Genomic DNA, 26,390 nt, shown 5'->3' with positions numbered 1-26,390 from the left:
TTTTTACCTTCCTTTTCATCCTTAAAATTTTATCTTACTAAACCTTTCAAATCAAAGAATAAGTTAAGTTTGAAAACACAAGGGCCTATTTGGAATATTTACCAAAATATAGGGGGCACGTCAAAATCACCTGATTTTAAAACCGCGTTCTTGACTCCTGACAAGATTTGCTAACTGTTTCAAATTTCAGTCATTCTGCTATAAGACAACACCATCAACCAATCCTCTACTGTTGGATGAACCTCCATGATAAGAATGAAGCTTTAAAAAAAGATCTTGATCGTTAAAATAATAACTTTATAATAAAAAACATTTGACTCTTCCGAACGTTAATAACCTTATAAAGTGGCCGTGTGTACAGGAACAAAAATTCCAACTCAGAAACTCCTCTCTCGCTCTCTCTCTCTCTCTCTGTTTCAGAAATTTACACCGACACTAGTCGAGGGTTTTCGATCTAAAGATCGCTCAAACCTACACTCACTCTCTGCTTTTCCTGCGCCCACTTCATTGCAGACTTCTTAAATTTGATTTGGTGATGTATATGGTGGCGATTGCAGAAGCGTTATTGTGTTCTCCTTGATTTACCTTTCTCTTCGTTAGATCTAAGGTTAGATATTTCTATCTCTTTCTCCAGATTGAAAGCTTTGATCCTTTTAGTTCTCTGTCTATTATTTTTACCCCTTTGGATCAAAACCCTAACTGTTTTTCGATCGATAATCTGAGGCTTATTGGGATTTGTTTTTGAGATTTATTTGATGAATTGTTTTGTAATTGATGCAGTTTTTAGATATTAGGGTTTGGGATTTGATTTGGGAGCGATGCTGACGAAATTCGAAACGAAGAGTAATCGTGTGAAAGGGTTGAGTTTCCACACTAAGAGGCCATGGATCCTTGCGAGTCTTCATAGTGGTGTGATCCAATTATGGGATTATAGAATGGGGACTCTCATTGATAGATTCGACGAGCATGACGGACCTGTTCGTGGCGTCCATTTCCACAAATCTCAGCACCTGTTCGTTTCTGGAGGTACATAATTCTGATTCCAATTGAATCTTTCATTATATTTTAAACATTTTTCTTTCTGAAAATCGCCTTTAAATCTCTGCATTATTGAGTGTGTTGTTAGTTGATGACTTTATACGAAATATCTGTATCATTGCTACAATCTCTCTCAAAAAGGCCTTTGCTAGGTGGGTGAGGTGATCTTGACTTCCGCTTGCCTAAACTAAGCCAGTCTTATAGTCTTTTGACCATCATTGTGTAGGAGGTAGTGTGGGTTAAATGCTCGGTAGATCTTGCATTAGATTTCGTCATGCCATTGGGTCTTATGGTGATATTAGTCTAGAGCTAACCACGTTATTTTATCAATCGAGTTTGTATACTATGGACTTCCTATAATGTTGGTGGAGATTTCTCATGCACTACTAGTGTCTATGATATTGTTTGCCTAATGTCAATGTGGTAGGTGGGTCGCTATTGTCGTGGCACAATCAATATCATATAGTCAGTCTGACATCACCGTACATCCCTTTCAGATGCCCTTAGGGACAAACATGGTTTCCAAGCCTTTGCATTTTTTATCCCCTCTTACGAAGACACAAAATATGTTTGGGGATATACCAAGGAAGCACCATAGAAGGATGTTTGATTGGTGGGGGCCGTGTAGAGTTGTAGCCCTATGTTTTCACCAATCACCATCCACAAAGGCCTTACCCCAATGATATGGGGTTGACAATTCCACTAACTTCACTTTATCCAGTGCCAAGTCTTTTACCATCCACACCATCAAATTCATTTTTCATAGACTTTTTGGCTTTTGTTTTTGTCTATGGATTATAGTACTCAAGTTGCTAGAGAGGTACCAAGGAAGCATTTTTTGCTTGGCGGGGGGCATTGTATACGTGTAGCTTACTTTTTCACCCGAGCATTGTTGTATCCATTCCACTTTGTTCAAAGCCAAGTCTTTCACCACTCATACCATCAAACGGATTCTCATAGAATTGTTCACTTTGACTGTATACATTGATTGATTATTATGCTTGCTTGTGTTTATGATAATTTGTATGCCTACTTGGTTCCATCAAAATATGTGGAGTCAATAGTTCTTGTTTAATGGAAAACACTGGCTTTCTACAGGAGATGATTACAAGATCAAAGTCTGGAACTACAAGATGCATCGGTGTCTGTTTACCCTTCTTGGACACCTTGATTACATCCGTACCGTTCAATTTCACAATGAATACCCATGGATTATTAGTGCGAGTGATGACCAGACTATCAGAATATGGAACTGGCAATCTCGTACTTGTATTTCTGTGTTAACTGGCCACAATCATTATGTCATGTGTGCCTCGTTCCATCCTAAGGAGGACTTAGTTGTGTCAGCTTCCTTGGATCAGACGGTTCGTGTGTGGGACATAGGTGCCCTAAGGAAGAAGACAGTGTCCCCAGCAGATGACATCCTCAGGCTTAGTCAGATGAACACAGATTTGTTTGGTGGGGTTGATGTTGTTGTAAAATATGTCTTGGAAGGTCATGATCGTGGTGTCAACTGGGCTGCTTTCCACCCCAGCCTTCCTTTGATTGTTTCTGGAGCGGATGACCGCCAAGTGAAACTGTGGCGCATGAATGGTAATGATGTAATCTTCTTTTCTTATTTTAATGGGAAATTACTAAAAAAGATTGATATTTTAAATTAATTATTAAAAAATGGTAAAATTTAAGAAATTATTGAACGATTTAACACGTTAAACTGTCCAATCGCTGGACTGTCCAGTGTTTTAGGCTTCTTTATATTTGATTGCGAAAAAGAATAAGGCTAGCCTTTCAATTTAGTAAGATTTCAAATCTTACTAAAGGTCGTTGAGGTCACCTTGTAGCATCCAAAAATATGACCCAATGCCACAGGGATGTAGAGGACAAAATTCTATGAACCTAAAAAAGAACGGTTATTTTTTACTGTTAAATTTTAATTTTAGATTTAGGATTTCAATGGGAGTTCAGTAGCTGTCTATTTTCAAAACCTTGGATCAAGCACAAAACGCTGGATGGTCCAGCGTCTTAAATTGGTTCTTGTAATTATTTTTAAATTATTGCTTTTTTATTATTATAATTAATTAAAAGTTAACTCTTTTTTAGTAATTTCCTCTATTTAATTGGGCCCTTCAGTCCACATCATTCTTAGTATGTTTTTAGAGCATAATGGATTTAATCGATGACTTAATCCAACTATTTTTTTCACCAGATACAAAGGCTTGGGAAGTAGATACATTGAGAGGACACATGAATAATGTGTCTTGTGTGATGTTCCATGCTAGACAGGATATTATCGTGTCCAATTCGGAGGACAAAAGTATTCGGGTGTGGGATGTAACAAAGCGAACCGGTGTACAAACATTTCGTAGGGAGCATGATAGGTTCTGGATTCTTGCAGCACATCCAGAGATGAACCTTCTCGCTGCTGGTCATGATAGTGGTATGATTGTCTTTAAGTTGGAGAGAGAAAGACCGGCATTCTCTGTGATTGGTGATTCTCTTTACTATGTCAAAGATCGTTTTCTACGATTCTATGAGTTCTCAAGTCAGAAAGACGCGCAAGTGATCCCAATTCGGCGGCCCGGATCCACCAACTTGAATCAAAGCCCAAGAACTTTGTCTTACAGTCCTACAGAAAATTCTGTCTTGATTTGTTCAGATGTGGATGGAGGGTCTTATGAACTCTATCACGTACCCAGAGACAGCATTGGTAGGGGTGATACCGTTCAAGAGGCGAAAAGAGGAGTTGGAGGATCAGCCGTCTTTGTGGCTCGTAATAGGTTTGCTGTGCTTGACAAGAGCAACAACCAAGTGTTAATCAAGAACCTTAAAAATGAAATAATAAAAAAAAGCAGCATTCCCGTCACCGCTGATGCAATATTCTATGCCGGGACTGGCAATTTGCTGTGCAGGGCAGAGGATAGAGTGGTCATCTTTGATCTCCAACAGAGGCTTGTTCTTGGTGAACTTCAAACTCCTTTTGTTAAGTACATTGTTTGGTCAAACGACATGGAGAGTGTTGCATTGCTAAGCAAGCATGCTATCGTTATTGCCAGTAAGAAACTTGTGCACCGGTGCACCCTTCACGAAACAATCCGTGTGAAGAGTGGAGCCTGGGATGACAATGGCGTTTTCATATATACAACTCTTAACCACATCAAATATTGCCTTCCAAATGGGGATAGTGGAATCATCAGGACCCTTGATGCCCCAATTTACATAACGAAGATTTCTGGAAATACCATATATTGCTTGGATCGGGATGGAAAGAATCAAGCAATTTTTATTGATGCAACGGAATACATATTCAAGCTCTCTCTTCTAAAGAAGAAATACGACCACGTTATGAGCATGATTAGGAGTTCACAGCTTTGCGGACAGGCCATGATTGCCTATCTGCAGCAGAAAGGTTTCCCAGAAGTTGCTCTTCACTTTGTAAAAGACGAGAGGACCCGCTTCAACTTGGCACTAGAGAGTGGTAATATCCAGATTGCAGTTGCTTCGGCAAAGGAGATCGATGAGAAAGATCACTGGTATAGGTTGGGAGTTGAGGCCCTTCGTCAGGGCAATGCTGGTATCGTAGAATACGCATACCAGAGGACAAAGAATTTCGAGAGGCTCTCCTTCTTGTATCTCGTGACTGGGAATACGGATAAGCTGTCCAAAATGCTTCGGATTGCAGAAGTCAAGAACGATGTGATGGGTCAGTTTCACAATGCCCTCTACTTGGGTGATATTCGGGAACGTGTCAAAATCTTGGAGAATGTTGGCCATTTGCCCCTCGCTTATGTTACAGCCGCTGTTCACGGTCTTCACGATGTTGCCGAACGGTTGGCAGCCAAATTGGGAGATTATGTTCCTTCTTTGCCCGAGGGGAAAGTAGCTTCTCTTCTGACACCCCCAACTCCCATCTTGTGTGGTGGAGATTGGCCCTTGTTAAGGGTCATGAAAGGTATCTTTGAGGGCAGTCTCGATAATGTTGGCAAGGGAGTACATGAGGAAGACGAAGAGGCCGTTGATGGCGATTGGGGTGAGGGCTTGGATATTGCTGTTGTGGATGTTATGCAGAACGGAGATGTTGAAGCTGTGATCGAGGATGGTGAAGTTGATGAAGAAAATGACGACGAAGGAGGATGGGATCTCGAGGACCTAGAGCTCCCACCTGAAGTCGATACTCCAAAAGCTTCTATCAACACCCGGTCTTCCATATTTGTCACCCCAACTTCAGGCATGCCCGTAAGCCAAATCTGGATTCAGAAATCATCTCTAGCTGTCGAACATGCCGCGGCTGGCAATTTTGACACAGCAATGCGTCTTCTAAACCGGCAATTAGGCATAAAGAACTTTGCTCCTTTGAAGCCCTTGTTTCTCGATGTGCACACCGGAAGTCATTCCTATCTACGAGCTTTCTCTTCGGCTCCTGTGATCTCATTGGCCGTTGAGAGAGGATGGAACGAATCGGCGAGTCCTAATGTGAGGGGCCCTCCGGCACTTGTATTCAAGTTCTCTCACTTGGAAGAGAAGCTCAAAGCTGGCTACAAAGCCACCACAAGTGGAAAGATAACAGAGGCTTTACGGCTCTTCCTTGGTATCCTACATACCATTCCTCTAATTGTGGTTGAGTCTAGGAGGGAAGTTGACGAAGTCAAGGAGTTAATCATCATAGCAAAGGAGTACATAATAGGGTTACAGATGGAGCTCAAAAGAAGGGAAATTAAAGATGATCGGGATAGTTCCGTACGTCAGCAAGAGCTAGCGGCGTATTTCACACACTGCAATCTTCAGATGCCACACTTGAGGATTGCACTGTTTAGTGCCATGTCCGTATGTCACAAGGCAAAGAATTTTAACACAGCAGGCAATTTTGCGAGGCGGTTCTTGGAAACCAACCCTACAAATGAGAATCAAACAAAGAATGCTCGGCTAATCTTGCAGAATGCGGAGAGGAATATGAGAGATGAGAACCAGCTTAACTACGACTTTAGAAACCCTTTCGTTGTTTGTGGTGCTACTCATGTGCCGATATACCGTGGACAGAAGGATGTTGCGTGTCCATATTGTGGGGCTCGATTTGTGCCAACCCAGGAGGGGCAGATCTGTACTGTTTGTGATCTTGCAGTGGTTGGATCGGATGCATCTGGTTTGCTTTGTTCTCCTTCCCAGATAAGATGATCATGTGCCACCAAACGACAAACCTTTTCAAACTCTTGCCACCGATGGTGCTGTCTTGGCAAGTAAAGGTAGGAACATTAAACATGAGTTCAGTTTCAGTGAATTGTTTGGTTTCTATTTTTTTGGGGATTTCCCGACGATTTTTGGGCTAATAGTTTAGATAATTATGATTTTGCTGTAATAAATAAATTTGATTTTTTTACTCTGTCATTGGTTGTACATTGGCAAATGCAGCTAAAGGGCTTTTGTTGAAGCTTGCAGGCAACTTGTCAGTTGTGTGCAAATGCAGATTAGTGATTCCTCCCCTCTTCTTTCAATTGGATTATTTGGGCTTACAGTTGGATGATAGTAGTAGAACTTGTTTCTTTGTTTGTTCTCAATTTATAAAGTTGAGATTCATTTCCATTTCCTAGAAGATTTAGGTTGTGTTTGGCTTATGAACAAATCTGTTGAACAAAATGCAATTATTTTATAGTGGTAATTAAGAGAGAAGGAATTGAGGTAGAGCTTGAGATGCATTCAATAGTTATTTGAGAACCTAACGTACCCTGCCCTAACTTATTGCAGGTGAATTTCAAAGGCAAAATCAACTCATTCTTAATCGTGTCAAGCTTGCAAAATGAGATAGAGAGGACCTTGCATAAGCAGCCACGATCACCACATATAATCACCCATCTACAAACATATAAGAAGCTTGTGATCATAATAAGGACCAATACGTATTTAACTGGTGCATACTTAATGGAGGAGCAGCTCATCCATAAACCCTTAGGATGATAAAATACCTTTTATTGAAGGCCAAGTCTGTGAAAATAAACACACAACACAGGGATTAACGTGTGGGTTGGCAGATCAAATCAAGAACAATCACTATTTTCTCCAGTAGTCCCATTGTTTTCTGGTTCCATTAACTTGGGCTCCGTTTTGTAGTGCACTGCTCAATGAGAACAGGAAACATGGACCTCAACCTTAGTTCATAACCCAGTGACCAATCAGACTTGTATTTTGTATCTAGGTCCACCAATAGACTGAGTCAATAGTAATGGCCAATAAGCAGGTGCCAGCTAACTTAATTGGTAGGTTTGATTCCCACGTGCACTGAGTTACTGTGCTCATTTCAAAACAGGATTTATCAGATGCATCACCATTTTTTTCAATCCAAGGGGATTGGCCATTTTCACCCTCTCGTCATGTATTTGAAAACTGGATGCCCTCAATAGACGTGACTATGTCCTATGATTGGTAAATCCGGATTCAGTGAAATTAATGGTCAAGTGTGTCATTCATTGTCTGACAGGTGTTTAGGATGCATGGTTTCAAAACTCGGTTTTTCCTCTCGTCTTGTCCATGGACGAGATCAAGTTGTGTCAGACAAGTCAACTCATATCGGATGAGATAAACCATTTAACTTGGTTTATAATGATTGCTTTACATATATTTAAATTCAAATAATTATAATTTTTTAATTAAAAAAAAGGTAGATTAAAAGATGTTTAGTCATAAAATCATATTTTATTTACATAATAAATATTTAAAATCTAAATTTTTTAATCAAAATCTACTGCTGAGTTTTACCGACTCGGCTGAGATTTTCAAAATGTTGTCTGAGACATCTGTTTATCTTGTGAGATGATGTGATTGTATATTCATATCGTTGCTAAACAATACCAAGATGATTGGGGCGAGAGATTTAATACCACGCTAGGATGTACCCGTAATTTAGAAACTAATGAGTGTTTTAAAGAACTCCTAATATGCCTTCCAGCTCTCTTCATGAACGTTTTGGCCCCACCTCACAAAAAATCATGTTAATTGGTGATGTTGAGTAAGAGTGAGGCCCTGGCATTAGAATTAGATGCTCTGTAAATTGACCACTATTCATGAATATGCTAATGCAAGTACCTTTTTCTTGGTATAGCTTACACAATGTTGATGGATCGAAAATTAACTTAGGAATAAATTCAAAGAACAGTGCCAGTTTTTTTTATGGTGCATTATTTGTTAATGTGAGAAGCCATAAAAATGGATTTCAATTTCAAAATGGCTAAGAAAATCAATACCTCCATCAGTGATTCTCAATTTTTGACTCCCCAAAAATTCTTCTTCAGCGAAGCTAAGGAAGAATAGTAGAACGAGTATCAGTTGCATAGCAAAAATACATTACAACACCTATTCTGCCCAAAATGGGAGTAGACTAGGGTTATGAACTCATAATCTAATGATCAAGTCAATCCCCATGATTATAAAATAGGATCGAGTATATTATTACATATGTTAAGGCATCATTAGTGTGTTCGTGAAAAAATAAATTAAAATACTTTTGAAATCGGTTGAATTGCATTTAATCAATTTAACATTCCTTTCATAATATCAACACGCGGAAGTTAAAATATGAATCTTAAACATTGTCTATGTATTATCCTAAATATTAGGGTTGCCAACAATTTTTTTATTTTTTGGTTAGACAAGAAAGATTAGTGTGAAGGAAGGTTCCAAGTCATGGTATCAGTATTCGTAAATTTTAACCAACTTAGCTAATCGTCACCTTCATAAAAATTGACAAAGATTATCAATTGAGATGTGCCTACCTCTTCCCATATCTTTTACGAAGTCGGTTGATATTCTCTCAAGATCATTTCCAACCAAAGATTTTGAGAGCTTTTCTACCTCTCCTATATCAAAAGGCTATAAAGAGATTTCTAGGAATTGTTCTGCAGAAAATAATTGGATCTCCACCTCTACATCAGTGTCCACTTTACACTACATTGCCACTCCTAAGCCCGGATAAAGGATGAGGGCAACAGTTACCACGCTATCAACAACAACAACTTAGCCCAAAGATTTGAGTCCGCCAAATGAATCATGCTCCTCAATCAATTCCACTCTATGCAAAGCCGACTCTTTTGTTATTGATAGTGAGTTCATGAATGCTATCATCACTTATGCGTACAAACAATGGCATGACATCTTGGAAACCCAAGTAGAGAGCATAATTACTTGTCTAGTGTTTAGCTGAATCCACCTACCATCAACGCACCAATCCCTTTATCCCCACCGATTGCTCAGTGACAAAGATTGAGACCCGAGTACTCTAACTCTCTTCTGCTTGGAGCCAACACCATTAATCTTCCATTTGGTGCACACCTTCGATACTTCTTTAGTCACCAATGTTGAACCCATTTTGATGTGATCTAAGCCTAGTGATGCTGAATTTTTCACTATCAAACACTCACTGACAGATCGTGATTATCATTATCAACCCACTGTATGTATGAACTTTCTTATTGGATTGGGTGCAGTATGTCAACCTCAAGAACAAGGAAATTAATAACTCTACTTTCATTAAAACCTTACCTCAGCCTTGAACCTAAGAACCTCATCAGATATAAAATATTATCAACAACAAATGGATTTTCAAAACTAAATTACTTCCAAATGGACTGTTGAATATTATAAAGTTCATTTAGTTGCTAATGGTCTGAAAGCAAACCTAGTGAACCAACAAAAACATAACCCTAAGTTGTACTCATACATGAATCACGCCTGAATATTAAGTCATAAAAATATCTCCTTTGTTTCTCATCACAATATGAAAATGGAAAATTGGCGGTGCAATAACATATTTATGATAATCTTCTATTTAAGGATATTATGATTTTCTAATTGTGGTTAGTATAAAGTATAAACTAGAATAACAATTTGACCTTAATTAGGATTTTCTAGTTCAAGTTTCTTTTTCAAGAGTATGTTATATTCTATTTAAACTCTAATAGAATTCTTGAAACCTTTTGAATAGAAGTTACCTTTTCTTTTTTTTTAACATAGTATCAAAGCCAAAAGGGTCCCAAGGACAGTTCACAAGGGCCTATTTAATTCACAAGCCTAATTGGCTAAGTTTGAGACCAACTTAGTCATTTGTGATTAAGATTCATATTTTGAGCCTCTGAATCCTCTGTGATTAAGCTCCTTATTATGAGTGTTTGGACCCTCCATGAACAACCTTTCTATTTTGAGCCTTTAAATCCTTTATGATCAAGCCCTACTGGCTCAGTTAAGGCCCATGCCCTTTTTTAAGGACTATATCAATTTGAAATAAAGCTTAATGCTCCTACAACCTTCTACTCCACACTACTTATATATTCTCCTACTTGCACTCATCTTTAGCTTAGGCAGTAACTACAAGCCATTTTTGAATAAAACGTCATCTTATACAACCAAGACAACTAATAGTCATGTAACCTTCTATTTAAACCCTATTAGGGTTCTTGTAAACTCATCAAGTTGGAATAGAATTCATTTTTTCAATGATAAAACATATACACATTATCTTTGGATGTATGATCAAAACCTTCAGAGAGAGCTCTAAATTCTGGAACATAATACGTCATATTTTTAAAAAAAAGGAGCTGAAACCGATCAGCACCACCTGAATTTCTGAATATCTAACCTCACTCCTACCTCCCCTTGAGTAACATTTATTTTAATCCAAGAGGGGGGAGGTCTTTCCAAACAGTACATCTAATTGGGGCCACCATGATAATCATAGCTGAGACATTCATCTCTAGACAAATCATTTTCTCTTTCTTCTCCATTGTCTTCTTCGTTAAACTCATCTCCTTAATCTAATTTACTACCTTCAACATCAGAAACTTTGTAGTGAAAAAGCTCTCTTCGACCAATCAAGATAAATAAACTACGAAGATTCAAACAGAGAAAATAAAGAACACAAAGTACACAAGAGATTTATGTGATTCGGCAAAATTGACTGTGTCCACGAGCAACGATGATAATTCTTTATTGATGAAAACTACGAAATACAATATAACTTTTAGGGTTTCTGAACTTGGAATATATATATGGCATCTTAGGACAAAGATACCCCCACAACCCCGTCCACAAGATAACCCAAAAAAAACTTAAGTTAGGGCCATAAACCAACAAACTTGGGGCTAGAATTCCTGCCTTCGAAAATTGCACAGTTTTGAGACACTCAAATCTCCCACACAAGCAGCCATGCATGGCACTATTTAGCAAATAATTGCTAGTTTTGAGTCTCCCCCTTTTTGTGTTTTCATGCATTTATAATGAAACAATTCCCACCACTGGAATTAACATTCCACAACAGGCTAAAATAAAACAACAACTCCTTCGAAAATGAACATTCAATGAATAAATAAAAAACAAGCAATTCCTCACCAAGAAGACACCTCAATATCCTAAAAAATCAGCTCATATACATTGCATCAATTAGGGAGGACTTAAGGAGATTATTTGGTTTCCCATCAATTCAAGGTGCCATGGCTCACCCCCAATTCTCAATCAATTACAATTCTGTCTACTTCAATTTTCCTTCCAATTTTTTTCCTGAGAACTTTTGGAGTTTTAACTTTATTTGTTTCCATAGATTTATTAGGCATATCTCCAAATTGGTAACAAATGACATAATTCTTAAGTTAGGATTTTGTATTTGAGATTGTAGAAAAATGGGAGTGAGAATTGACGATGACAATAAAAGATAAAATGCAAATAAAAAAGAAAAGAGAGCACGGCACTGAATTTACGTGGTTCAACAAGATTGTCTACATCCACATGCGATGACGATCCTTTCACTATATCGATATTTTGAAAACCAGGGTTACAATCTCTTAATCTTACTCTCATAAAAACTGGAAAAAAAAAAAATTCATCATTGCTAGAAAACTCTAAAACGAATTGGTGATGAATTTATAGTCCCCTACACCCATGGATTAAGTACTTGTTGTACAGTCCTTTATGCCAATACAAAGCTAATTCTAAGTTCAAAACAAAAGACAAGGCACAAACATAACAGAATTCATATTAGTCTCCATTCTCCAATATATACTTGAATATTACCTGGATGTTCTAATATGATTTTAGATTATTCTTTATTTGAATTGTCTTCTTTCTCCTGGATCTTCAGATAATTATTTTTGGGCCTCCAAATTGAATCTGTCACTTTTGGCTAAACCTTTTCCTAAATTTCAAGATCAAATTTAAATTTAAGTAACTCGAGACTTTATGATGACCTTTCTTCGAGCAATGGGAGTAATAGTCTAGTTACAAATCATAATCTATTTTCTGCAAGAAGCCTGATTCGACTTAACGTACCCAAATTCTCTTCAGGTATGATTTCAGCAAATCAATAAAGATACACACCTTCGTACCATTAAGCCTCATGCCTCTCCTCATGGCTAGATCAATTGTTAGTACTTCCCCAACAAATAAAGCTAAAGCGTTGTGATTTTTCTCCTCAAAGAAAAAGAACGGCAGGTTAGGAAATGCGATCAATCCTGACATAACTAATAAAGGATCCTTATCAGATGGTCTAAACAACAGGGATGCATTGAGCGAATACAAGCCCAAACTCAACTATATGCGTTAGAGCAAGTGGGGCTAGAACTCACAATAATCCTTATTCAACTCCGCCATCTAAAGAAAGAATTTGATAAAAGCTGACACCAGTAAGACTTACATCTTCTCATGCATGAGTCCATGTTTCTTAATATAATATTTAGAAATAAACTTTCCCAAGCTTTGTAGGATCAACATGAGTTAGTTCTATAAATTTCTCATCATATCAGACTGATATAGCCATATAGAAGTGGTCACATAACTATGCTATTTTACAGGAGCCTATAGGTATTATTCATTTGATTTTCTTTGTTAATAACCCCAGACTAATGGAGTATATATACAGATCATTATGGACATATAACATTAAGAGAGGAAAGTTTTGGTGATGGTCTCCACAATGTTTATAGAGTTAGTATCAATTATGATTTTCTAATTAGGAAAAAAAAATCAATCAATTAAATAAATTAGGATAAGAGTATATTTCCAATTAGGTTTGCTTTCTAATTGAATATCTCTAAAGATATATCTCTTTTGATCCCAATTACTTTAGTCAAGAAATTTTCAAGTTGAAGGATCTAAAAGAACGAGAGGATCGAAGACCCATAAGAACATGGATAGAATGTTCATGCATTACCATTCAATAATAAGACCTAAAAAGAAAGGCTTCATTGAAGTCTGAGTGGTAATACTTATTTATTATTTTATGGATTGTGAGATTGGGGAAGAAACTTCTAATTACAAAAATGATTCTAAGTAGGATAATCTAATAGAAATGTCCTAATATTAAAGAATAATAATCTGCATAAATATAACCCAAATCTTCATGAGATCCTGGTATGGGCTATCCATATACACATTAGTAAAGTACCTTCTTTACTATTAAACACCACATATATGGAGGAAAGCATGTTATCTAAAATATCTCAAAACAAATATATAACTTTGGATAGCAAGGAAAAATATCTTTAAAAACAAATAAACCAAACAAGAAACCATGACTCATACAAGATGGGTCTTATTAATCTTTAAAGGTTCATAATGTAAAAAACAGAAGAGAACATGTCATGGGTCAGAAAGTTTGTAAATTAAGGAAATCTTTTCTATCTTTCCGTTCCCTTCACATATACCAACTTTGGAAACTATGATGGTCACACCTCAATTCTCTTTTTAGCTCTCTTTTACACATAAAAATGCAATAATACTTGCAGATGCATTACACAAGAGAATCTAATCAGAAGTATTTCCTATTTTATCAAAAAATGGGTGAGAGAACAAAGCATGTCCCATCTATGTATGTCCTCTTATAGAAACTTATAATAAAAATATATATTTAAATACAATAGAGTATAAAAAATAAAGATACAGCATACGATAAATATGGATTTGGTGTATCCTTAAGTTCCTTATTACATTGCATTTATATAATATGATATTCTATCACAATCAATCAATCTTAATTTAGGAAGTAATATATCAAAATCCTAATCTAAATCTTTATAAAATCTGTTATTATATCATGAGAGAGATAGAGGAGAGAGAAACAAGACAGTTGTGGGAGGTCGTGGGTTCAATCAGTCAATAATGAAGGTGCTGCAGCCGTACGAGCAATCAGTCCAGCAGACCAACCACCGTATCTTGCTTACTTGAAACCGATTACGTTTCATATCTTGAAACGGTAAACAAACGTGTAAACTAGGGAAATAAAAGCATCTTCTGATGTTTAAACCCAACCAGAAAGCAAAACAAAATTCAACAACCGAAAGAGAGAGACTAAACCATATAGAAACAAATAACAAGTGAACCAGTCCTCACACGAAACTGTAGACACACAACTTTTATGAAACCAAGAAGCAAGCAAATTAAACCAAATTCAACAAACAAGGAAAAAAAACTATAAAGAAAACAAATAGCAGGTGAGCTATCCCACAAACCACAATGTACACACACATGCACATAAGAAGAGAAATACTATACACTTGACTTAACTACTAAGAAACAAATAACAAGTGACTAAGCCATCCCACACATACACAGATGACAAGAAGAAGATCATTGATTTACTAAGCAAAAGCAATTGAAAGTCAAACACGCACCTTTCTCATTATCCTTCCTTTTTTTTTTCTAGTTCAATTGGTGTTGAAAGTTCTTCTAAGACCAACAATGCTAATTGAGAGAGAGAGAGAGAGAGAGAGAGAGAGAGAGAGAGTTGTTTAAGATCTTGGATGATGAAAGAATTGCGTACCCTCCATGAAAGCATTTAGAGGAGTTGGATACAAAGAAGGATCCAGTAATGCAGCAGTTGCATCAGTAGTGATAGTATTTGTGTTGACAGTGCTGGTAGGGCCAGCAGTGATGAGATTATGGTGAGCTCCTCCTACTACTCCTCTTCCTGCTCCGGCAGAGGAGGATTCTCCAAAACCATAGTTAGGAGTCTGATCAAGCCCTTGATCATAGAGAACACCTTTGAACACATGTCCTCCAATGTTCACAGCCGTCTGATATGCATACTGATCTTCTGCGTCGTCCATTGAGCTGACTTTGACACAACGAAAGTGTGCTGGTAAACTCACTTCGGGTGGAAAGTTTCCAACTTCTAACCCTAAAATGAACCCGAAACAGCAAAAACGATATAGAGAAGAATTAAAATACAGATAACAGAGAAGGATTTTCTATTTCCAAACCCTAAATGAACTACAGAATGGAGAAGAATTATAACACAGAGAGAGAGAGAGAGAGAGAGAGGAGAACCTAACACTCCATGGAGTAACAAATAAAGAAAACATTACCCACTTCTAAACCCTAAATGAACTTAAACAACAAGATGAGAGGACAATTACAACAAAAAATACAGAGAGAGTGGACTGTATGTGATTCGTCATTTTTACTTACTAACAGTAGAAAAAAGAAGAAGAAAAGCTGCTTTGTGACGATGGTGGTGGTTGCTTTCATTTTCATCAAAACACGCAAACGATCTTGATTTGATCTCTCTCTCTCTCTCTCACACACACACACACCACACACACACACACACACACACACATAAAGGACTTTGTCTGAGATGAGTGAGGAGATCTTTCTCTCTTTCACACACAAACCACTGTAACCGAGGTGGTTCTCTCTCTCTCTCTCTCTCTCTCTCTCTCTCTCTCTCTCTCTTTCACACACAAACCACTGTAACCGAGGTGGCTCTCTCTCTCTCTCACACACACACACACACGCATAAAGAACTATACCTGATGTGGTGGTGTTATGGAGACGAGTGCAAGCAAGTGAAGAACCACCAGGATTCTCTCTCAGCCTTTTAACATTCTCTGCTCGGATCTGCTGTTCTTGAACAACAGCAATCTGTTGCTGTTGCTCTTGTTGTCTCTCTCTCCTTGTTGAAGCGGGAACCCAAGTACTCTTCACATGTGTCTGGCACTGAAACCCTCTACCCTTACAACAACTCCTACACCTCATATGAACACAATCCTTCTTTGCTTGGTTCCCACAATCTTGACAACTCATCCCTCCTACTCCTCCTTGCCTCATCATCATCCTCCTCACATCTGAACCGCTGATCCTTCCACCAGGGCCTTCACCTAAGGCTGATGAGTTGTAGATATCTTGCTGTTGCTGTTGGTGTTGACGTTGAAGTTGCCATAGCTCTAAACTCTTGTTGTAAGATGAGATCTGTTCGTTTCTATAAAGAAATAGGGTTTCAGGAGGGATTTGGGTGTCTGGGTTTTGTTGATTATCTCCTCCTATAGAGAACCCAGCCATTGTCTTAAACAATTAGCTGAGTAAAATCTCAATTTGGGGTGATAATCCATAGCAGAGAAGCTCAGTTTGGTGAGATGGGTTTGGAGAAATATTGAGAAAGATCTAATGAAAGCGATGATGAATTTGTTTCATAGTTTTAGAACTTGTTGAGTCGATTCAAAACTCGGCTGCCTCAAATTGATTCAATGTTAATTCAAGGTAACTCAGCCCTAACACGTTCATTTTTTGTCTTTTTTACAAGTCGAGCGAGTTAACTCGGATGCCAGTTAAATACCTCTAAAATGTATTTATATTTTGTGTTTTTGTAAATTAAATTTAAAGATATTTTTGGATGATGTTTATAATTAAAAAATTAACTAATAAAAGTATAACCCATTACTTTTTAGTTTTTATGCATTATCCAAAGAATAATTATATAAAAATATATTATTTGGTTTATTCTAAGAAAACGTAGTAATTGTGGGATTTGATACAGTCCAACAGTCGACTCAGTAGATGTTCGTGTTGAGTTTTGAAACTTTTGGGGTAATGGGGTTCGGAATTTATTCCTTCTGACTCCTTTGTGTTGTTTATTTCTTCATGAAGAATTCTGAGTTCTTATTGTTGTTTAATTAATTTCTGTGTGTTGGAGATATTAAAGAGAAGGAATTACAAATCCCTGCAACGCCGCCATGGAAACACAGCGCTTCTGCAAACTCTATTTAAGACAATAACAGAACTCTCTCTCTCTCTCATCACACGGTTGCTTTGCACACACGTGACAGAGAGCAGCTTTTTTGCTTATTGGCCCTTGCATTGCGTCCTAAACAGGCTTTCATGGGTTTCTGTCTCTCCTTCCTTTTAATGAAGATTGTTTAACTAATTAATTTTATTATTTATTACATAATTTAGAAACAATTATTTGACCCCCAAAAAAAAAAAAAAAAAAAAAAATCATCGGTTTTTGTTAACGTACATCAAATAGGGTATTTTTGGAATTAAAAAATGAGGGTAATTTTGGAAGGAAATTAAATTTTCAACGTGAACCCCACTTCACACATCTCTTACGATTGAAATGTCAAAACTGCCCTAACCATTTGAAATTACCATTTAAGTCCAACATAATAGGATTTTCAGCAGCCTAATTGAGTTTCGAACACTCTATTCCAATGGAAAGGATTTGAAAAGGAAGAAGTCGTTTTCAAGAGTTTTTTTTACACATTTTGAAGATATATGTAAAAAGTTATGAATTTTTTTTTTTTTTTTTTTTTAATTTTCTAATGAAAATTGAACAATGATGGTTCTTTAGGTTTAAAATCATCTACACGAATTGTTACGTCAAGTTTTTAGTCCATTTTTCATATTATTTTAGTCAGAAAAAAAAATGGGTGGATTTTACCAGCGTCAAGCTCACCACTTTTTATTTTCAACTTCAACATTTACAGAAAAAAAAAAAAATCTAACTCAACAATAAAAATTAGTGAGCTCAACAATAGATAGAATTGATGAGGTCAACAATAAAAAATAATTGGTGAATTCGATAATAAATAAAATTGAAGAACTTGACAATAAATAAAAAATGGTGAGTTCAACAATAAAAATGTTGAACTAGACAATAAATAAAAAGTAGTGAGTTTGATAGTGTACAAATTTTTTTTAAATCTCAACTTCATCTTTTCATTTTTTGTTATAAATCGTCAGAAAAAAAAAAAAAACATTTGAATATTCACAATTTGAAATATATCATTTCCATTAGTCAATCATGAAATAAATTAAAAAAAAAATCATTGAAAATGATTGGAATCGCCCGTTGGAAAATCTAAGTATGTGAAGAAGATGAAAAATGAGTATTTTGAGTATTTCAAAAATATTTTAACATGAAATGAGGTTAAGGGATCATTAAAAAATAAAAAAGTTTACAAATCAACTTCCTCAAAGCTAAAGGACTAATTAGAAAAAAATCCCTCCGTCAGGATCCTTTATGTAATCCCCCTTTTTCAAATTAGATGGACCTAGTAGGATTTGGTTGGACCACTTTACATTTTCAAAAAAATACATGTAATTATGTATTTCATTTTCATAAATTATAAGAATTTATTTTTATAAAATTCACGAGAGACAAATGCAGCTTCATTAATTGAACTGATTTTATTGCAAAGTTAAACCAACAATTCGACTTGGTTTTTAAAACACCTTATCATGTAGTGCAGCATTAATTAATGGATATATCTATGCAAGTGGGGTCATGATTCATTTTGTGGAATTTATTTTTAAATTTCATAATGTATATTGAGTACTTCAAGATAGTTTAGTAACTTTATTTTTCTTTAGGGACTGTACAAAATGATGGATTCTAGGCAATCATAAGACTGTTGGCTATGTCGTTAAATCGAACTCCTTCCTATATGAAAGATTTTTTCCTACACGAGAAGTCAACTTGGTATCGCATAAAGCTTGAGGTTGAGGGTAATTTTGTAAATTGGAGATGCCTTTAATACATATGAATTTGTCTTATTGATTATCAAGAATTCTGTGAAATTTTGGATTGACTTTTTTGTAAATATTTTTTTTTCCTAATTTCTAGTTGGAGAGAATTTGAATAAGTGTATCTCTCTACGCTAAGGTTCTCTAATCTTCTTTACTTTCTTTGATTTTGATTGTATTTTTTTTGTTACTCCAATCGCTCCATTTGCTTCGAGATTGAATCGACCAATTCAATATGTAATGTATTAGACTCAAAATTGATCCGATAGTTAATAAACGGGTTGCACCCTTGTCAAATATATATTTCAAGTCTTAATTTCAGGATCCAAATTCAACCCAATATCAATTAGATCAGGTCAATATAACAAAACACATTGATATAGAAAATATATAGAAACTTCATACATTTGAAAAAAATATATTATTATTATTTACATATTTTCTTACATTTGATTGGACTTTGATTCTTGTTGTATTGCAACAAAAATTAAAATTAAGAACAGTTTGTAGCATCCTCAAATTGTGTGTTCCAAATTTTACATAGTGACTTTAGGCTATGAGAAATCATCATGTAATTTTAATAATTTTCTCAGGGTTTTTACAACACGTGCTCTAAGGGCACAGGTCAAGATGCATTAAATACACCTTGAAAATCTAATTTTCTACCAAAAATACTCTCAAATTTTATTAAAACAAACATTCAAATATTTATTTCCATGGTGTATTTAATGCACTTTAACATGTGCCTTAGAGTACATGTTAACAATTATAGGGAACAAATCCTCTATGCATATTTCTCTTTTAGGTCTCGAAGCTCTTGGTTCAACGATAATTCAAACTGATAAGTGGTTAATGCTTGTAGGTCATGAGTTCGATATCCAGTACAAGCATTAATTTCTCAGGGGCCACCTGTGAGGGCACTCCCTCTCTTACCTGGTGCGTGTGATGAATGGGCATTGCATGTGCCCCAAGACGAGTCCTTGGACAAGACCATGGTCTATGGATTGAGCAAACGCCCAGATACGGGCCCGATCCTCTGTCTACAAGGATACCCAACTATAAAAAAAAGTGTTTGAAATTGAAAAATCACTAAACTCGTATATTTAAATGATTGGATGTAACTATCTTAATGATGTGGCACACCCTCAACCATTGATAATAGTTACAAAGAACTATAAGAGAAATATGCTACAGAGGATTTGCTCCCTTTTTTTATAGGCCTTAAAGTTGATACCGTATGAAGATTCTTTGAAAAATCATCATTTAAAGTAGTGAAGTAAAAGACGACAATTTTCTCAAAATTGATACACCATTTTTTGGGTATATTCTCCAAAACAGTCCCTAATTGCAATTTTTGGTCTAGTCAAATTGAAACTAAATATGTAAAATAGATTACATATTTTCTTATATTTTATCTTATATGGACCTCATCCCATCAAGAAATGGTCGATCTAGAACTGACCCTATAGTTCATCAAATCGGTCCCTATCAAAACCCAAGTCCTCGAACTAGATTCTAAGTTATCACATCAAAAGTTATGGAATTTTAAATTTGACCCAACTCCTCCCCTTTAAGGAAGAATGTTGACTAATTTATATTTTTATAGATATGTCCATCAGAATTAAAGGGTGATTTATGCATCTCCCTGATCCGTCCATGTTTCGATCAATATTTGATACAGCCTTATGTTCATATCGTCGACCTCGGTGTACTTTGAACATAAAATAGCGTAAAGGCCATTATCTTTGATATTAGATAAAAATCATTGATTTTTTTCTTTTTACGTAAAGAAAATTACTTTTAACCTATTCAACCTCATCTTCTATCCTTAGTCCTCGGCCTCTAGTACACCACTTTTTCTAAAATCTCTATCTTGATCTTGACGTTTGAAGGAGATAGAATAGGCTCATAATGTTCAAGATGCGTGTGAAAAACTTTATATTAGAGGTTGAAGGTGACTAGTTTTGGGTTAAAAAGAAAAGAAAAGCAAAAAGTTACGGGATAACTGAAGGTACAAGCATTTATGCCATTTTCTGTTAGCCTCTAAAAGAAGATTGAGGTCAAGGAGTATTTTGCCAAATAGAAAAGACAAACAGGCATATCTCAAATATTTACCAAAATTTGAAGTGGTATGTAAAAATTACCCCAATTAAATTGAAAAAAAAAAAGAAAAGAAAAGAAAGAGAGATAATAAATAATAATTGAATAAACATGACTTTTTTTTACAGGCAAAATGAACACAAAACTTTGTATAAAAAAAAAGAGTAATTGAGGAATTGAAGATGTTGCTCACAAATATTCCTCTCTTGTATTAATAGGGCAAAATACTGTTGTGAGAGACATTGTTTTTGCCCTCAAATTTGACTCCACCTATCTTCAAGTGAAATATATTTTTGCTCATAGAAAAGTCAATCCTAAATTTCGCAGAATTTTAGACCTACCAATTGTACGAACCTACACTATGTGAAAATTGAAAAATTCGACAGAAAAAATTGGCGGGCTAAGGCCCACAAATTTTAAAAAATAAAATTTGACGGTCTAGCACCATTGAAATTCTAGATATTCTTAGATTTGATGGTTAAGAGCTGTCAAATTTCTCCCATCCTTCATTAATTTGACAGTTTCGGATTGTCTAAAAAAAAAAATTGACAATGAAATATTTGAACTCTTTGTCTGTCAAATTTGAACTTTTTTCACATTGTGCTGTGTATTAAGGCATCTCCAATTTACAAAACTACCCATGATAGATTTTTGGGGATTGGTCAATTGGGATTCACTGAAATCCCATATTGATTTTTCATCGTGCTGAAAATGCCTAGTTGGTGATTTCTACACATTGGATTTTAGCATTCTCACAAACGATTAATTTGGAGACTTAATTTTTATAGGTCAGGATCAAGTCACTTAAGAAAAAATACGAAATTTTGATTGTTAAATTATAAATCCTACTTTCTAGGTAAATTATGTATCTCAAGGATATATCATGATTTTAAAGATACATCTTGACCTTTAGATTTAATGTTTAATTGATAGACACTTTTTTGTTTTTCATAACTCTCAAAAGACATTAACCCAATATTTGCAATTGGTTGTAATTTATATTGAAATCAATTAGATCCAACTGTTAGAAATCATTATTAAGGTTGATATTTTGTGTGGTGGTCAACCACAGGATATTCTAAAGTTAGTGGGGGAGTGAGAGTGCGCCATATGGCAAAATTTATAATGATGAAGAGTTTGAAGAGTTATATTTCATCAGTTTTTAAACTAGGGTATCTAAATAATATATCAAAATACAAAGAGATAGGTCAAATTATTATTACCCAAACTATGTAACTTATTTATCATGAAAATAAAAAAGTACCTATATTACCCAAACTATGGTAATGATGAAGAGGTTGAAAGTGGTATATGTCGTCAATTTTAAAATTAGGGCATCTCAATAATATCTCAAAACACAAAGAGATAGGTCAAATTATTATCGAAACTAGGGTAACTTATTTTTCATGAAATAAACAATTATATTAACTTATAATGGTTATTGATATGAAAATGATAATATACCTATTATAAGTTTATATGATTAAGCATATTAAATGCATTACAACTGGAAGTTTAATAATAATAATAATAAGTATTGCAAATGGTGGTTTCGATGATTCTTATGAGGGCTAGTTGATATCAATGCTATGAAGGTGTTAATGCTGACCTAGATGCTTGAGGATTTAATCAGATCAACAGAAAAAAATACCAAAATTTTCCTTTTCCTTGACATGTGACGGGATGGTGGTATCAATAAAACAACTAGGCTAAGATTGATGTGGCTTATCCAACCTAAGATCGAGTTTCAATGGCCCTGAAAGAGGGGAGAGATATCCAATCCCACCACGTAAAAGAGATGGGATTGGACTTCATACTTTCAACAAAACACCTTACTTTATCTTTTTAACTTTGTATCTTTCCTTTTTATTTTATTTTTTTATTTTTATCATCTTCTGAATCTTCTCTCCAACTTCATCCTAAATTAGTATTATTTTTTAAACTCTTTGATTGTTCAATGCAAAACGATGAAACAACCATTGACTTCATTTAAATAAAAGTCAAAATTACTATTAACGAAAGAGTCGTGTTGAAGTGACATTGAAATTTACATCGTTTACACATTGCTGATGTGTAGGTGCCCATAGAACAATAGTTACTTTTCACTCTTATCTCAAGAAAAAGCATCCATGGTGCCGCACACATATTCACGTCAACGATGCAAATTTCAATGTCACTTCAGCCTTTTCCTTAAGGAAATACTATGCCACAATGACTTTATCCACAATTACATTTCTTGATTATTTCTAGTTTGATTCGAAATGAATTATCTTTGTTTTAGTCAATTTTTTTTTGGTTAGGCACGTAACTCGATTAAAATAAAAATAAAAACATTTTTAATTCATCTAATTTGGATCACGTGATACAGAATGAATGGATGCATGTATATTTGATTTCAAATGAAAATACACTAAGGGTATGTTTGATTGCATGGAAAGTCACTTTCCCTGGAATTTGAAATCCATGGAAATTTAGTTGTGGAAAATAGGTAGGGTTGGAAAATTAAATTCCATTGTTTGATTTCACTTGGATAAAATCATGGAAAAATATGAGAAAAAAGAAGAAGAGGAGAAGGAGGAAGAAGATGAGAGGAGGGGGAGAGGAAGAAGAAGATGACGAGGAAGAAGGAGGGGGGAGGATGTGGCGATGAAGGTGGCGGCGACGACAGCGACAGCGGCGACAACTGCGACGGTGGCTACGGCGACGATGGTGGCGACGGAGGTAAGTGAGGAAGATGGGGGGAGAACGTGGTGGTGGTGGTGGCGGAGGAGGTGAGGGATGGAGAAGAAGGAGAAGAAGAGAGAGAGAGAAGGTAGTCGGAGACGGAGCCGACGGCGACAGTGATGGTGACGACGACGGCGAGGTTAGTGTAATGGTGGTGGTGGTGGTAGTAGGGAAGAATTGAGGATGGAAAATATGGGTGAATTTCATTTTCCCACCCATATGGGTGGGAAAGTGAAATTCATGATTTAGTGGACTTTTTGAATGGGGTGAAAAATAAATTTCCATTTCCATGTGTAATCAAACACTTGAAAAATGTCATTTTCCATGGAAATTGATTTTCCACCCTATTTTCCATGTGCAATCAAACATACCCTAATAGTTGAATAATTAATAATCCTTTGTCATATTGATCTGATCAGCCATTTTTCTTTTTTTTTTTCTTTCACACAAACATTTATCCATGCCAAAATTTTGTTTGAAATATAGAAAAATAAATATATTTTATATTATAATTTAATAACAAATACGGAGCCGATCGGACCTGGGATCCCGCCCAATAAAGTACGGATTTGAACGTGAGTTCGTAAAGCGTGCCCCATTCTCTCAAAGTCTCAACCACATTCAAACTTTTTTAATTATTAATAAATAATTAACGAATTTCATGGCAAAACATCAATCATTTTATTAATTATTTATTAAAATTATGGTTAGAAACCCAACGCCTAGCGTAACTGCAGCCCCGTATTTCCTTCAGTCCTTCGTACGCATAATCCATGTCTAATCTACACCGTTGACTTACTTTAGAAGAAGCACAAATTACAATATGATTAGTAATCCAACGGTCTTGATTTGAGATGATATCGTCCTTGGTCCTTGGGAGTATGATATCATTTGGGGATGTGAGAAAGAAAGAAAGAAAAGTGTGGGTGTGAGGGAAGAAGATGAAAACGATACGATCTTTCTCTATCGAAGTTGTTATGGGTTGGTGGGTATTTCTAGGAAAATGTGGGTAGAGAATATATAATATAGAATGCATGTAAGATAATAGGGTACGTAAAAAAATAATTAGGGTTTAAGGTGTGGAGAAAGAATGATGTGTGCGACTCCCAATGTTTGTGTCTCTTGTCTGTCATTCTCGAGCCCAGTGTTGCTTCCTCTGTTGACTATTTGTTTCTTTTTTTTATATTCTCTAATAATTAAAATTTTAAAAATAAAGAAAAAAAAGAAAAGAGATACGAATCGAAGGATACGCCTTTCTTTCTCTGAGTTGACTCGTCGCTCGTTTCATTTGGATTTTAAAATGACTCAGCGTTAGACCTTGTTTGAGTTTATTCACACATCAATAATTTTTTTTTAAAATGGTCCAACTCAAGAATAAAAACTACGGCCGACTGATTGCACACCACTAAGTAGTTGGTTGCACTTCATTCTCATGACTTAGCTCTTCTCTACTTGTGTAATTGTAAACTTGCTTGTATTTTTTTTTACCATAAGCATTAGAAATATGCTCGAAAAACAAAATCAAGGAATTGCAATATTTTTATTTTTATGGCAACTATTCAAATGGAGTGCAAATGAAAATTTTTAAGTAATAGAGCACAATTGGTAGAGAGTGGTGTGCAACTCAATCCCTAAAAAATATTGAACTCGACGATAAAAATTGTGCGCTCAACATTGTAGATATGATCTAGATTTTTTTCTTTTACCATTTTTTTTATCTTGATACTAGATAGATCTTTTCTAAATACATAAAATGCATTTATTATAGTTGCAAAACAAAGAATTCCAACTTTAAAAATTCTTTTCATCATTTTTTATTACAAATTATTAACAGAATCTTCAAAATTTAAAAAATTCCAACTTTGTTCGTCATTTTTTGTTAGAAATTATCAAAAAGTACATCTAAATATTCACATTTAGGATTACATCATTTGTCATTCATGGTAACAAAAAATTTGAAATGATTATAATTGCCGTTGAAATATTGAATATTTGAATATGAGAAAAGGGTAATTTAGATACTACATAAATATTATTAAGAGATAAGGTTAAGCGACTATTAAGAAAGAAAAAAAAAATACTAAATGAAAAATTAAGTGACGGCCTATTTAGATAGAACCCCTCACCAAAAGTCTATTAACTAATTTTTCCATTTATTTTACTTATAACTTATGTATTGGGATGATACTAAATAGTTAAATGAATATTAATCAATGCCTTAGTTAGAAATTAATGTATTTCATAGCAAACTTTGAATCTAAAGTGAATGTAGAGGCTTTGTATTTTATCTTCCCTTCACAGAAACATTTATCTATATTCTCTGTTTCTTTCATGGTTTCAAAACTTGGTTTGATGTTCGTCTCGGATGAGTCAACTCTTCTCGGATAAGATTAACCAATAAAAGTTTGTTTAAAATTATTTATTCATATGTATTTATAGAAAAATACTTATATATTTTTGTATAGAACTAGATATATTAGAAGGAAAAAAATTTGACGTAAAATTATATTTTATTTAGATAATATGTATTTAAATTCTAAAAAATAATTATTTTAATTAAAACACAAAATCCTAGTTGTCTCGTCCGAGTCATCTCATTTATTTTGCAAGATTTCGCATAATTGAAAAACTACATCTACCTGTCTCAATCATCTCATGTATCTCACGAGATTTCGCACTTGAGAAGCCACATCATGGAAAATATTGAGATAACATGCCCGAGTCATCTCGATCTCATATAAGATTTGAAAACCATGATT

General features: G+C 35.2%; 2 protein-coding genes across 4 annotated transcripts; one reads left to right on the top strand and one right to left on the bottom strand.

Moving 5' to 3' along the window:
* The first annotated feature begins 374 nt into the window (after positions 1-374).
* Positions 375-7,160, top strand: LOC147403646 (coatomer subunit alpha-1-like). 3 transcript variants are annotated; one of them, XR_015177545.1, is made up of 5 exons: positions 375-607; positions 781-1,026; positions 2,137-2,631; positions 3,245-6,275; positions 6,775-7,160. XR_015177545.1 is itself a non-coding variant. In XM_086439301.1 (4 exons), exons 2-4 carry the CDS (start codon positions 819-821, stop codon positions 6,205-6,207), a joined length of 3,666 nt encoding a protein of 1,221 aa, XP_086295427.1. In that variant the 5' UTR covers positions 375-607; positions 781-818; the 3' UTR covers positions 6,208-6,417. The 3 variants fall into 3 exon arrangements, 1 of the variants encoding a protein (XP_086295427.1); XR_015177546.1 differs by lacking the exon at positions 6,775-7,160 and adding an exon at positions 6,442-6,713; XM_086439301.1 differs by lacking the exon at positions 6,775-7,160 and having other exon boundaries at positions 3,245-6,417.
* A 6,718-nt stretch (positions 7,161-13,878) lies between these two features.
* LOC147403645 (protein SHI RELATED SEQUENCE 1-like) lies at positions 13,879-16,614 on the bottom strand. The gene is made up of 2 exons (XM_086439303.1): positions 15,816-16,614; positions 13,879-15,181 (listed from the first exon to the last, which is right to left on the bottom strand). Exons 1-2 carry the CDS (start codon positions 16,342-16,344, stop codon positions 14,793-14,795), a joined length of 918 nt encoding a protein of 305 aa, XP_086295429.1. The 5' UTR covers positions 16,345-16,614; the 3' UTR covers positions 13,879-14,792.
* Between the last annotated feature and the right edge of the window lie 9,776 nt (positions 16,615-26,390).

Source organism: Akebia trifoliata, chromosome 4, assembly GCF_017979445.1.
Source record: "Akebia trifoliata isolate Shusen 1 chromosome 4, ASM1797944v1, whole genome shotgun sequence".
Classification (NCBI taxonomy): domain Eukaryota; kingdom Viridiplantae; phylum Streptophyta; class Magnoliopsida; order Ranunculales; family Lardizabalaceae; genus Akebia; species Akebia trifoliata.
The sequence above is the reverse complement of the archived record's forward strand: the minus strand, read 5'-3'. Positions and strand labels throughout refer to the sequence as shown.